Source organism: Periophthalmus magnuspinnatus, chromosome 3 (assembly GCF_009829125.3).
Source record: "Periophthalmus magnuspinnatus isolate fPerMag1 chromosome 3, fPerMag1.2.pri, whole genome shotgun sequence".
Taxonomy (NCBI): Eukaryota; Metazoa; Chordata; class Actinopteri; order Gobiiformes; family Gobiidae; genus Periophthalmus; species Periophthalmus magnuspinnatus.
This window is the reverse complement of record NC_047128.1, coordinates 7776106-7791071: the sequence shown is the minus strand read 5'-3', so window position 1 is coordinate 7791071 and position 14966 is coordinate 7776106. Positions and strand designations below refer to the sequence as shown.

Sequence of the window (14966 nt, the reverse complement as noted above, 5' to 3'; positions counted from 1 at the left end):
AGTGACAATAGCGACGTATAGTGATTGTCAAATCTTTATTCACAAAATATTGCATGAAACGAGATTTGTACATAGGATACAGCGTTGTAAATAAGTTCACAGAAAGTTAAGCAAGTGTCGATTGTAAATGTATGAGAGAATGAAAGACAAGAAAATAATAGAATTCTGAACCAATTAAAAGTCTGTCACATAACATAATTTATTAGCTTAAAGCACTTGTGGTTTAACAATTAAAAGTTTGCATTTATACTTAATTAGAACTGAATAAAGTGCACTCAAATAATACAGCAGTTTCAATCAACCACACCCATGTTTTATAGTTTGCATATAAAGCAAAAGCCAGCAGCAGCAAAGGCATGTTGTGTGCACCTGGCGTCATCTTCGGCCACTGCATATCAGGTCAAAGTGTGTGCCAAAACACTCTGTACCCAACTGTATCCAACTTCCCGTTTCCATTTTCTCAGTATTCCTCCAAATCGTCATCCAGGTCAGAAAACTCAATAGATGGCCGAGTTTCCTGTCTCCCACCTTCCCTGTCTGCAAGTAGAAAAACAAATGATAATTTCATACAATTTTAAAATGCAATGCAAGTACTATGTATAGCAACTACAAACAGCAGAAATTTAATGAAACAATATTTGGAAGACATACTTTCAAGAGTGTCCATGTGTTCATGAAGGATTCTCACCAGGTTGAATAACTAGGTGAAAAAGGGGAGAATTGTGGATTGTAGATTTTAAATGGTGAAAGACACATTTCTGACTACTATGTAATTTTAATAGCAATAAAAATATTTAATCTCAAAATTTCACCCTGGCATTTTGTCACACTATCAGCTGTTGGATCTAGATCCCATTGAAGCGGAGGCATGATAAAGAGGTTTTTAAATTTTAAATATATAAATATAAATAAATGATGTGTATGCTTAATTTTGCATGGGATAAATTATTTGGAATGCCAAGAAAAATCCAGGTGTATTGGATTTATTTGGCATTCCAAAGATTTGCTCACTGCCAGCCAATTAATCCTTTGCTTTGATATTTGTGGCAAGACCCTTGAACAGAAGGAAGTCTTAGATTGATAAAAAATTAAACATAGTTTAGTTTATACCATAATACTAAATGATCACATGTAATCATAATGGCCTTTGAAACACACGTTAAGATAAAATATAATGATAAAAAGTAAAGTGAAAAAACTACATAGCCTTAACTCTGAAACAGTTTTGTTGGGCATTTTCTTACCCCGGCAGCATCCACAGCTCCCAGAACATCAGAGAACCTCTGCTCACAGAAATGCAACAGCACCACGAGGTACAGACCACTGCTGATGAAGTCATCATACTCAGACTGGAGGGAAATATTCAAAATAAAGATTAGGAATCAGAAATTGGAGTAATGAAGGCTTTTGACAATGTGCTTAAATCACACTGTATGCATTATCTTTGCAAAGTGAACAGAACACCAGGCTAAAAGAAAGGTTCAGTTGTGTGTGAGACACATGCATGGTGAAGGAGTGTTGCATTACTTTACACCAAGTTATAATGTAAGAAACATTAAACAGATGGACACAGTATCTAAAATTTAAAAGGTTAACTGAAATCTTGACTTACTTGAACATGAGACCTGTACAGCTCCTGAATGTCAAAATTGTCCAGGTTCAAACGCAGCTTGTCTTTGCACAGTTCACATGTGGTGATGCCCTCCAAGTTGGTACCTATGGATCAAATTACACTCAACATAAATTATACAGAAGTTAACCCGTAATTGCTGATTTTCAAATAACACTGACAACATTGTATACGCTTTTAATGTTAAATTGAGAGGGTAGCACCTAAAATTACTATTGTTATGAGGAGTTGTTAGAATATACTGTTGGGCAAAAAAGTATTTATTCAGCCACCAATTGTGCAAGTTCTCACTTAAAAAGAAGAAGTGTACGTATGATAAAAATTTCAGGTCTCTCTCAACTATGAGAGACAGAATGGGGGAACAGTCAGACTCCAAACTCCAATATGGCCAAGACCAAAGAGCTGTCAAAGGAAACCAGAAACAAAAGTGTAGACCTGCACCAGGCTAGGAAGACTGAATCTGCAGTTAAGCAGGTTGGTATGAAGAAATAAACTGTGGGAGCAATTATTAGAAAATGGAAAACATACAAGACCACTGATAATCTCCCTCAATCCAGAGCTCCACGCACAATCTCACCCCGTGGGGTCAAAATGATCACAAGAACTGTGAGAAAAAAATCCCAGAACCACATGGGGAGACCTGGTGAATGCCCTGCAAAGACCTGGGACCAAAGTAACAAAGGCTACCATCAGTAAGACTCAACACTGCCATGGACTCAAATGCTGCAGTGCCAGACGTGTCCCCCTGCTTAAGTCTGTACATGTCCAGGCCCGTCTGAAGTTTGCTAGAGAGCATTTGGATGATCCAGAAGAGGATTGGGAGAATGTCATATGGTCAGATGGTCAGATGAAACCAAAATAGAAATCGGAGTTGCATCCAAACACGACAAGTTGAGGTTTTACCAAAAAGTTTTTTTCCTCCAAAGAACAGCATACTTACTGTGAAGCATGAGGGTGGAAACATCATGCTTTGAGGCTGGGGGTGGAAACATCATGCTTTGAGGCTGGGGGTGGAAACATCATGCTTTGGGGCTGTTTTTCTTCAAAGGGACCAGGACGACTGATCCATGTAAAGGAAAGAATGAATGGGGCCATGTATCATGAGATTTTTTGTGAAAACCTCCTTCCATCAGCAAGGCCATTGAAGATGAAACCTGGCTGGGTCTTTCAGCATGACAATGATCCCAAACACACCATCCAGGAAATGAAGGAATTGCTTCGTAAGAAATATTTCAAGATCCTGGAGTGGGCTAGCCAGTCTCCAGATCTCAACCCCATAGAAAATCTTTGGAGGGAGTTGAAAGTCCGTGTTGCCCAGCGACAGCCCCAAAACATCACTGCTCTAGAGGAGATCTGCATGGAGGAATGGGCCAAAGTACCAGAACCAGTGTGTGAAAACCTTGTGGAGGCTTACAGAAAACGTTTGACCCGTTATATACCCTTTGTTGGCAATGACAAACTATTGAGATGAACTTTTGTTATTGACCAAATACTTATTTTCCACCATAATTTGTAAATACATTCTTTAAAAATCAGTTATGTTATTTTTCTGGATTTTTTTCCCCCCTCATTTTGTCTCTCCTAGTTGAAATGTACCCTTGATGAAAATTACAGGCCTCTCATCTTTTTAAGTGGGAGAACTTGTACAATTGGTGGCTGACTAAATACTTTTTTGCCCCACTGTAGCCTTGTCAAGGGCCAGCCATTATTATATGTAAATTATCTGGCTCATTCAATTGTTTTCCTTCAGTAATAATAATACTTGTATGAAGCATCTTGGAGTGTCATGAAAAGCGCTATACAATTGTTTTTAATTTTTTTTAATGAACAGGTTTAAAGCAGGAAATTTGCTATTGTTTACCCCATTTGGCAGTATGACATCATACATCATGCCAAAAAATATATAATGTGTAATTGCTACACGAGGGCAGGAAACTTTTGGCAGACATTTTTGGTGTGCTATTGAAAGATTCTGAAAACAAATGCTACTCTAAACATGGTAAAGTAGTATTCCCCCCCTTGGACATTTCATAAATTCAGTGTAGTCAACAGACTCCTTAATGCCCTCCAGCTGAAAGTTTGACATCATCCCTTTTAACAATCTGATTTTCACATGATGAAAAATTAACAGTTGTCATAGCAATTAATATATACATATATATATATATATATATATATATATATTTATTTTTTTTAATCCTATATTTTGAATGGCAAAAAGGCCTCAAAATGTTGCTTATAATAGGAAGCTGAAACCTATGACTACAGTAATAGGTGTGATGGTACCTGAGGTGATTTTAGAGCGGAGCCACCTCTTGATGCAGTCCTGGTGCACATACTGTAGACTCCCAGTGCAGCGACACGGCTGGATCAGAGGGTTAGACACTGACTCCTCTCCCATCTGACAGATCCTACACAGGTCTCCCTCCTCTTCATCAGAGTCCTCCATCAGCAGTCTGAAGCAGAGAAATTAGAAAGGGTTGTGATTCATTTTGGAATCTTTAAAATATAAATTAAAATAAATGTATTCAGTCAGATTAGGTTCATTGGGTCTTTTGTATTGATAAGATTCTCATGTAATCCATTTGTTTCATACCTTTGATAGTTCAGAAATGTCACGTGATGTAAATTTACATTTTACTTTCTTATTACATTACTGATTACAAAATAAGCTTGGATAGATAATATTGTTTGTGTACTATTAACTTTATTTCGTCAAAGACAAATTTTACATGTGGTGGTACAATGTAACTTTTCTGGTGGGAGTCTGCCGCATGCTAGTTTACATGGACATGTTTTTGCTTTGCCTGGAATGTTCCAGAGTCTCATTTATTCAATTACAAATGTTTTTATTACTACAAAAACATACACACTTACACCTCTCTGCAGATCTGATCTTTAACTTGCCCTGGTTGTCCCCAAAGCAATAACGTCTCCATAGAGACAAGCAGGTGGCTGATCCGCCATCAGAAAATGTACATAGTGCCTTTAAACTCAAATATATAGTTTCCTTTTTATTCAATCAAGTTCCTGAAAATTTGGGTTGGGATTTCCAGGTGAGTTTAAAACACTGCATAAAACTAAATATTACCTCTCCATGATCTTGCGCAGCTTCTCTTGATTCTTGGGGGAGATGGGCTTCTCTTTTTGGTCCTCAAGCTGCTCCTCTCCTCCCAGTGGTCCCATGGAAAAGTTCTGGTACAGTCCAAGTCTTCTACGGGTCACATGGGATACCTCTTCCAAATCAGGAAGCACCTCCTCCTCTTCAGCCTCATTTGAACATTCAAAACTGCTCACACCCACTGCTCCTTCTTTCTCCTCCTCCTCCTCCTCCTCCTCCTCCTCATCGTCTTGGTCGTCTCTCCTTCTCAGATATGGCGGACGGCTGTATGTATACTCCGGGCTGGTAGCGGAGCCAGTATTCTCCTCTCTAGCATATCTCCTTAGACGGGCAAGCAAAGGAGGACAACGACTTCTGATAGACGAAGAAAGCCAGGATGGTCCACTACCTTCTGCTGAATTTGTGTTGCTATTACCATTAACAGCAGGCTCCCTCCTTGGCGCCACACCGCTACGAAGATTGTTGCCCTCACATAAGGGGTTATACATAACTCTATGCTGTCTGCGTGTAACTGATTCAGATAGTAGAGGGTCAACAATGGGAGGAGTTTCATCGCTATCGGCAGACTCCGTGGATGGGCCGTCTTCTTCCACAGATCTAACACTAGATGATCCACTTGAGTCCTGGCTGGAACGCCTAGAAAACAAGCGGGAAAATAGTCTCCGTGTTGAGCTACGACCCTCAATTTCAGGAGCTTCGGTGGCAGGTCTAGGGGGCAGTGAGTTTTCGGATCTAGTAGAGCTGTACCATCTCTGAGAAGAAGACATCATTGTGGCATCTGAAGTGGGCTTTGTGGGCTCAGGGCGAGGTGTGGGTTTGTGGGAAGATTGGACCCCAGAGAAACGACTTGTATATCTGCTACTCAGGTCCTTTTCCATGGAGGGGTGATGGGAGGAGGAAGAGGTAGAGGGGACATGGCGACTGTTCCGGGACGTGAAGGCGGTAGAGGTGTAGGAGGTCTCTTTGGGCCGTGCTCCTTGTGCATATGTGGACGTCACTCTGTCTGTTTGATCTGGAAGGGTGAAGATATTTTAGAAGCTTTGGTTAGGATAAATCAAATTAATGAATGAGTTAAAATAAACTGGTTAGTAATGTTTTACCAATTTAAAAAAGTTGGTAAAGAGTAATGTTTTTTAAAGTGTGTGTGTTTTCTCAGTGCCAGGCAAAATTATATGCTTCCTGCCATAAAGGGATTTATATATTAACCATTATCAATTATAGATGTTAGTTTCCAGTCATAAACCTCTTCATTCATCCAGTTTTAATAAAAGGAGTACATAGGACTTTCAGCACTGTAAGATTATCAAATCTAATCAGTGGGGTCTGTCTGATTCTTGTGTAGGTTTAAATCACATTCAAGTTGGCTCCGTTTTTGGTCTTGTTCATATTTAAAATGTAAATTGTGAACTGAATTGTGAATTTAATTGTCTCTGCTGTTTCCAGTTTTAAATATGTCCTTCGAATTCTCACCAGCTTTGGCAGATTAAGGAAAAGTATTATTCAGTTATGTGGCGTTTGAGGAAATGAGAGAACAAACCAGAGTAAGGCTGCCATCTCAGTAGCCATTATGAATACTTTGCTCAGTCATGTTTGTATTTGTAATTTTTTCTAAAAGAAAATGCTTACACAATGAGGGGGGAAGTCCTGTCGTCCTGGTTCTCCTTTCTCCTAAACCTGAGTAACTGGGTTCAGTCTTGGTCTCTAGCTCTCTTTTGGAGAAGAGTTTTGAGGAGGAAGAGGATGAAGAGGAGGACGATGATGATTGTCGAGGGAGAAAATGAGAAGACCTCCAGTCATTTTCTTTGTCGGAAGAAACTGGAAAGAAAATATAAAAAATATATCCAAATATTCATAAGGGTATTCAATCTAGTTCTTAATTACTATTAAATGTGGAGTTTATTTAGTTAAGCTTGATGCCTAGTTGGCTTCCTACTTCATACAGTCTTACTACAGTAGTTGCATTGCTATATAAACAAACAGCTGAAATTAGGACTTTTTTAACATGTATTTTTATATCTACTGAGTCCAAGTATCATAATAAAGGAATGTTCTAGAATAAGACTTTTGCATTCAGATTTCAATCTCTCAAATGTAGTCCAAAAAGTAATTTTTATACTAAAATGTAGTGTACCTCTACTGCTACTACTGCTGCTGCTGGGAAGGGATGAGCCCCTGAATGAAGTGCTGGCAGTTTGTGAATACAGTCCCCTGGTGCTGTAGACAGATGCAAGTTTGGCCCTTTTAGAGTCTCCATCGTCTACAATATTGTTGAGCAGGGACGATCGTGTACTGAATCTGCCCTCTGGTTCACTCTGCAAAATAAGACTCTATTTTAAAAATCGTTGTCAGTTGTTATCATCAGGCCATTACAGTGAGTAGATCAAAGACTGTACCACTTTGTTTCTGCTGGTGAGTGAGGAGTCAGCCCAGGGTCGATCATAAGCTCTGGTGGAAATAGTTAGGGAAGAGGGCAGCCTCCAGCTTGAACTGCGGCTGTCTGAACTACCATAATCTCTGAGACGAGAACTCTGGGGGAAAAAAGATTTATTCCGAAATTTATGTTTTGTTTTGATAATAATGCATTTCACATATATAGCAATTTTTGGATGCTTAGAACATTTATATGAAAATCTTTTTACTTGTATTCATAGATTTATTTTCTAGTGTATGCTGTGAGTTTTTATTTTTTTGGGGACTGGCACAAATTTTTTATTTAAATTACAGATGGTTTTAAATTACAATCAACTTGCATTCTAATTTCTGTGACAATATGTTATTTTGGTAAGGTCACAGTATTGTGAAGCAGATGACTTTAGTTACCTTGTCAAGGTAATATACCAGTAAAAATAAAAAAGATAAGTTTATATGAATCATGACAGATAAAAATCATGACTTGGCTCCAAGAAAATTGTGTTTTTTGGTTTATTTTGTTGTGGATCTCACATCCCTAACTGGATTACGTTATATTGAGGAAGGCTTCCTTTTTATGCCAATGTACACTAGGCATTGAATAATAATAATAAAAAAAACATTTGTTAACAATTTTTTACTTTCTTATAGTAGGTTAGATTCTTTGAATTTGTCCATGTAGCATAAAAGGCAATCAGTTATGCTTGTGCAGCAGAAAGCTTCCAGAAAGAGCTGGAACAGCCCAGTGGGGGCTAAACAACAGTAACGCTATCTACTGAGATGAGCTTTGACGAGCAGTAGGCCTGAAATACACACAACGGGTGCCAAAGAATCTAGGCTGCCCTATAAAAAGCTGCTCAAAGTGACTGCTCATGCACCACTCATACCACTGGTTAGCTCTGCACCATGTCATGCCCTCAGGACTTTAAGAAGAAATACTCAGCGACACACGACCAAGCCTGTAGGTCTCAATAAAACTCAGATGGGGGTAAAATAAACAACAACAGCTACTGGCTTCCAGTATTCTTATATAGACTGACTTCTTTATTATTTAATTATTACAATTTATCCAACTCAAATAAAAAAACAACAGAAGAATGTTTCCTTTTAAAAAGCCCTGATGACTTAACTGAGAAAACAACATTATTTTGATTTCATGGGCAAAGCAATCACGACTTATTCTGTTGAGTAGACAGTTAAACTAATATTAAGAAATAAGCTCGTGTCCTGCACTATAAGCTCAAGGATTAATCGCAGAACTTGTGTTGTGTGTGCCTCTCTCAGCATCTGGAGTTTAATTCACAGCTGAATGTCCTCAACTCTTCACCTCCCTGTTTCAAGCTATACTGTCCAGTCAAATATAGCCTGTGGGCCTTTCTGCTTTCTGGTCACATTTTTACATAGTGCTTTTTCACCTTAAAGGCAATCAAAGAGCTTTACATCAAGGAACCACTCTCCCGTTCACACACACATTGATACACCAGTGTATGCAGACATGGAGTTAAGTGTCTTGCCCAAGAACACAATATTCATTTTTGAGAGCTGGCCAAACTGTGGGTCAGTGGATCTGCTTACTATACCAATGAGCTTCCAGGCTGCTTTATAATCTCCTTATTATAATTGTGAGCATTTTTAAATACAGAAACAGACCATGTAATTGTACTACTTCTGTGAACAAGTGCTGATACTCTTGAACCGTTTCAGGAGTATCCATTTACCATAGTCATTTTAGTGTTGGTTAATATCTGGAAATGGATTTATTTTGACAAATCTATTTGACAGTAGTAATTGATACTTGAACCCCTTACAGGCCTGTGGTAGATCTCCACACGTGATTTAAGACATTATATAGAAATGCAAGTTGTACCTGTGGTTCTGGGTCTGTCTTGTAGCTGGAGGAGGTCCTAGAGAAGCGGTCGCTGTTCAGGGCGGAGTCTGTGCTGTAGAGTCGACTGGAGCTGGAGGAGTACGATGGTCTGGAGCTTGACAAACAGAAGGGCAGTCTACTGGACCGGGAATCCATCACACACACCTGCAACAGAGAAAGGAAAATGTATGTTCTAATCATGACTTACTTTAAATGCTTTAAGCCTCTACATTTGAAATTACAAACACATAAACGTTAATATACACTTTATGGTTAATTTAATTTCTTCTGCAGTTGGCCCTTGGTTCAATGCCTTTCGGCCAACCTGTCAGGAGCATACGGCATCAACAGAGCAGTACTTGGGGCCCCATTTCCAGATCTTGAACGGGTTTTGGTCAGGACAACCTAACTGGTAGTTTATCAGTCATACTTGCACATACATTATGTCAAAATTGGGACTAGACCGGGACTAGAACAGGACCAAGATCCAAGTCTACTTTAGGAATTATCTGGGTTTGATTCTGGTTTGAGCTCAGTTAAGTGTGAACACACCATAGGTCTATTCTACTGTTAAGGATTTAGTCTGCTGTTTGTTATTGAATTGAGCCTGTCTAAACTGTACTGTGTTTGTATCAGCTTCCCTGACTCCATTAGGCTTTTTACTAGAATTACCAAGCCACTTAGACCACAACACAATTCCAATGGACCTAAACAACAGGTGGCAAGTTGTAGTCAACTCAAAAATCAGATTTAAGCTCATCTTATTTAAATCTAAAAATCATATTCACAGCTAGCCAAAAGAAAATGAGCAGGGTAATCTCGCCATATATTTGTTCAAAAAGTCACACAGAATGAAACAGGCCAGATGATCAAAGTGTTAGTTCATCCGGAATCATCATTGGTGTGGCTAATGTTTTACTCAATAGAAGGAAACCACAGCATCAATGGAACCTGGTGTTAGGAAATTCACTGGAAAATACATTATGACAGGTCAAACTGCAGAAGCACACAGAACAGTTTTTCCCTTTTGGCAGTTCCCAAGTCACAACAAGTACGTACTGATTCATTCTATTCATTCATCTACTTGTCTAGAGTACTTTATTCCTTTTTTCTATGAAATGTTGTCAGTAATTAGCATAAGGAACACACACTTACTAGAACTGCTGCAGTCATTTTTTCTGTTTTGCAGTTGACTGAGTGGATTTTTTATAACAAACCCCTAGGGACTCCCTACGATTCCTGACCTAAGATTTTATTGAATATTTTGTGCTATTGTAACTATAGCTGGGTTGACAAGATTTAGCAGAAGCTGACTTACAACCATACTAGTGGCAGAGAAGCAGACGGCCTTTCAGATATGGTTTAATAGAGAGGTGTGGGAAAGTACAGAGCAGTAATATGCCAATGACACACCCTTGAGACGGTGTCAGTAAACAGTCAAACCTACCACTGCTCTCCTCCTCCAGGTCTTTCTTTAGGACTATGAACTATCACACACAAGTGGTAAGTCATTTATAGTGAGGGAGTGGGTATTAATTTTAAACTTTGATTTGTCTACAGTGGTGAGTAACACAGGGGAGGTTTCAATCAATGTCTAACAGTAATAATATAAGTAAGCTACGCCCAGCTTCCAAATGAAAACATGCTGAACATGTGACTTTGTTTACAGAATGCACACACTGAATAGACCATTGTATATAGTTGAAGTAAATAAGCAAGGTAAAGGTTACAACTGATGCCAAAATGATCCTGCATAATCTAACTGATGATGCAAACAGAAATTACAATACCAAACGATAAGAAACTAAAAATATAAATTTATATATTGAAGATTTGATGACGCTATTTTTAGAGCAGATGTTACTATGTACTAGTATTTAATAATTAAGGATTAAGGTGTGGCGTTTAAGGCGTAATTACGTGTGGTAATTGTGTACTTAAGGTATCAGGTACATTGTAAGCATAGTGACAAATATAGGCTACTTTTACAGAAGACTGGATTGGTGACAGTATTACATTATTATAAACATTTTCATAGTAAAACTCTCCAGAAATATAGCCTAATAACATCAAGATAAACAAAATTATACTTTATAGGCAATGTATTTTCTACTTAACCAGTCTCGAAATGTAGAATATTGTACAATGATTTACTGATTTGTTGTATTGTGATTTTAATGTATTTTTTTAGTCTGTAAAACGCTTTGCATTTCTATTTGTATGAATGAAGTTATACAAATAAGCTTGCCTTGCCTTACAATAAGTGATGCAAGGATGCAACAGTTTTAACAGATCCATTGGCTGCACTAAAATGTTAAGCTATGTTATGTATGTTTTGGCTACTCTCAATAGTGGAAATTATATAACATTAGTTACTAAAAAATAAGAATACTTATCAGTGAGCAAAGTTATATAGTACGTGTTTTTAAAGTTCACTGTCATTTTAGATTTACTCACATGCTTCTAGTTGTGTAAGCTACTCAGAAAAGGTTATGGATCGGCTTCTGGAGTTGGGTGGTTTGGGTTACCCTTTGAACTCTATGCCCCAGAGAGCCAGTTAATCTTGATAAAAACATGCAGATAAATATAGTTTATGAATCCACCAGCTTACCTGGTTTACACACGGATAACATGGCCAAAACACCAGCCAAATTCACACAGATCACCCATGACTCGAATATGATTTTGTATTATTGGAGCCCACAGACTATAGTTGTTAATAGGGGTTGTGATATGTAAATAATACATTTTTGTTAAATGATAAGCTTCTAGTCAATGTCAATAGCTTGATTTAAAAATGTAAGCGAAGATGGTGCTGTATTTTCCACTAGAGCTATCTTTACTGCTTCTCGTATTACTGAGAGGTGTCGTCGCCAACAAACTGTGGTTTATCACGATAACGCCCCAGTGTCAAACGATATTCTTCCCCACAGGAAAATTGTACAGTCAATTTGGCAAGTTCATAGCCTTAAACGATTAAACTTCCCGTGAGCTAAATGCTACTTCCTTAACAAAGCGTTGTTGTTTTGCACGAAGCGTGACAGCTGCTTTCACAAGAGGGGGAAAGCTAACGCGAGCAAACTGACACGGCGTTTTAACTCAGTCCATGCTCGCTTTTACATGTCATATAAATACATTTTATCAGAGAAAGACGAGCAATTTTGACTGCATTATACTGCTGTTAAATCATCCCGTGATACGCCAAAATGCAATTGTTCTGTAGCAATTGGTGAAGGTTAGCTCGTCGGCGGTAGACTCAATACCAGTTCAAATCGGGTTTAAAGGTCGCGGAAGACATGAACAAACAACTATTTGAGTCGATCACTTCCTGAAATGTCCTTGGATAAAATATATTACACGTGCATTGCAGATTAACGGCGTATTTCTCACCTTTAAGTCAAATCTTCCTGTTTTTTGGGCGAGCAGAGGTAAATATGTCTTCTATTTGAGTGCACTGCTGTTGACAGAACGGGGATCACGTGATTTACAAAGACACGGGGCGTGGTTTCGTGATTGGCTTCAGGTGGGGTATACATGTGCTTTTTTTTGTCCTGCTTTTTATTTTTAGCTAACTCCTTAAAGGTAGGTCTGAGGGTGAAAAAAAACTCAAACATGGTTATATTGTGTTTTAATATTATTTCCTATGTCATAAATAGTCCACATCGAGTCTGGTGTTTACTTCCATGAGTGTACAGTGTAAGCAATATTAGATTTTACACAGCATACTAATTAGCTTATGAGGACAAAAGGTTACTCCATAATTTTTTTTTTTTTTTTTTTTTTTTAAACAAAAAACTAAAGCTCAATTATTTCTCAGCAGTTCATAAAGATGGACTAAGTAACTTTTCTGTTGGTAGTGGGAGGAGGCATGGAAGGCCTATTTTGCATTTATTCAGTTAAAGATGTTTTTGTTTTTCTCTCCTCTCCAGAGGTCTGACCTGTAGGTTTTTCTGCTAAGGTCACTTTCTTGTCTCCATAAAGACAGTTTAATGTGGAACATACCAGGCAAAGCAATAACATCTCCATGGAGACATGCAAGGGACAGTCCCTCCACCAGAAAAGTTGCATCGTGCCTTTAACAGTTCTGGCTTCAAATTCATATGTTATAGCTTCCTGATGAATGCCTTCCCTTTGATTTTAGTGTTACAGCCCTAGACCTTAAGTTCTTTTGTTGTTTGTATTTATACATTATGTTTATTGTGTGTATCCCTGAGTCTTCTTTTTTCTTTTTTTTTTTCCATAAACATGGCTGCTGGATCCCTAGGCTGTGATTGGAGGACAGTGTTCCAGCCTGGCCCACCTTCAGTCACCTCCCACTCTATTTAAGAAGACTGGGGACACCTGCTCCGGGCTGCTGGCCTGGAGTTGCCAGTATGCCATTGTGTGTGTCTCTTTTGGTCTAGTCACTACAGGGTAGTGATGGTAAAACCGAAACCTCATGAAACATTGAAACACTTTGAGACAACTGCACTGAAAATGGCACACTGCTTCGAATCATTTGACACAGTCAGAAGAGCGACATCTGCTGGATTTTTCTGTAATGCCTTTGTGCGGATGTGACGTAAAGCTTTTGTGAACCTCGCCCCTTCCACTAACCCCCACTCCCCTTGACTTTTATCTGAATGTATTTTATCACTTCCATTTTATTTTTATTCTCTTATAACTTATTCTCCTGTTTATGATATTGTTTTACATTATTTTGTGTCAACTTGTGTTTAAATTAAGTTGCTTTTCCCTCTTTGGCGCAACTCACGTTTTTAAATGCGCTATACAAATAAAATGGCTACTCTCTAATAAAAAAAATGTACTTTTCAAACTGGTGTCTTTGTGTCCTATACTTACTGTATGCATTAGTTTTACTTTGACTTACTAAAGAGTTTGGAGCTACAGAGGCATTTTAAACTGGAGAATAAAATGATGTGGTTAAGCAACTGGGATAGTGATTGCAACTGTAGTTTTTCTGAAATTGGAACATTTTTGGAAAAGGTGTCGGGGGTGTGAGTGGGGAAATGTAAGATATGGTATTTATACATTTTTAGAGATTTTCTCTTGAGCACAAATCAAACACTTGACTTTATTGGGGCTTATTAAGTCTAAGTGCTCCTGTGCATATGACTGTGCTCTTTTTGGTGGCAATAGCTGTCCCTCCATATCTCTTCCTTACTGTCTCACTCACACTCTCTTTCAACCACTCAAACTCACTCTCAACACTTACCTACCTATATCACCGACCTAAAGCTATGACTGTGTATTATATAGGCCTAGGTGTATGTTGATGTGAATCTGTGTATGTGGTGGAGTGTATCTTGTGTTATGTAATATGTCACCAAGTGTATATAAATGTATCTGTACTAGGTGTAATCTGTTCTTACCTGTTGTTTCTTACCTGCTTTAATATAAACTTTCCCTTATTGAATAACTAGTATAGTGTTAGAAATGCTGTCAACAAAATCTCCTCTCAAAACCCACAATTCTCTTTTAAAGCTCTGACATAATTACAAGCCACCCCCATGAAAATTCCCGCAAAGCAGCTTAAAAACGTAGCTCAACACATATCTCTGACACTTCTGACGTAACGAGGCCTCGGTTTGACTGGTCACGTGATTTTTGGTGTGGTGAAGCGCGTATCAAAACAACGCTCGGCAACACTTCCGCTTCATAGGGTCGGTACAGTGTCGAGCTGAGAGGCTCGAGCGTAACATCTCTACTACAGGGGTAGTGGCTTTTTGTTATGAGACACTTGTCAGTACTGACTCTGTTTGTAAGATTTTGTTACCTATTGTGAAGTTTGTTTTGTAGTTAACTTTACCTTTTTTGTTTTTGTGTAAACCCTTACAAGAAACCTTTTTATTTATCTATGTTTCATCCCTTTTTGTTTAGTTTACCCTTACATTCCTGTTAATTAAATTCTTTTTTTTTCCATTTTTCCATCTTGGTTT

General features: G+C 38.3%; 1 protein-coding gene across 1 annotated transcript; it reads right to left on the bottom strand.

Annotated features, from left to right (window-relative positions):
- Window positions 1-174: 174 nt before the first annotated feature.
- On the bottom strand, window positions 175-12517 carry marchf7 (membrane-associated ring finger (C3HC4) 7). Its single transcript, XM_033990584.2, has 11 exons — window positions 12418-12517; window positions 9028-9192; window positions 7145-7279; window positions 6883-7063; window positions 6378-6566; window positions 4722-5763; window positions 3917-4086; window positions 1613-1716; window positions 1245-1349; window positions 652-700; window positions 175-537 (listed from the first exon to the last, which is right to left on the bottom strand). Exons 2-11 carry the CDS (start codon window positions 9181-9183, stop codon window positions 461-463), a joined length of 2208 nt encoding a protein of 735 aa, XP_033846475.1. The 5' UTR covers window positions 9184-9192; window positions 12418-12517; the 3' UTR covers window positions 175-460.
- Window positions 12518-14966: the final 2449 nt, after the last annotated feature.

Bases quoted from the DNA above. Each gene is read 5' to 3' on its own strand.
- marchf7 (XM_033990584.2), bottom strand. From the start codon at position 9,183: ATGGATTCCCGGTCCAGTAGACTGCCCTTCTGTTTGTCAAGCTCCAGA. The intron at 5,764-6,377 runs GTAAGCATTTTC...TCACCCTTCCAG, and splicing joins AGGACTTCCCCCCTCATTGT to ATCAAACAGACAGAGTGACG. The intron at 1,717-3,916 runs GTACCATCACAC...TTTGATCCATAG, and splicing joins CCGCTCTAAAATCACCTCAG to GTACCAACTTGGAGGGCATC.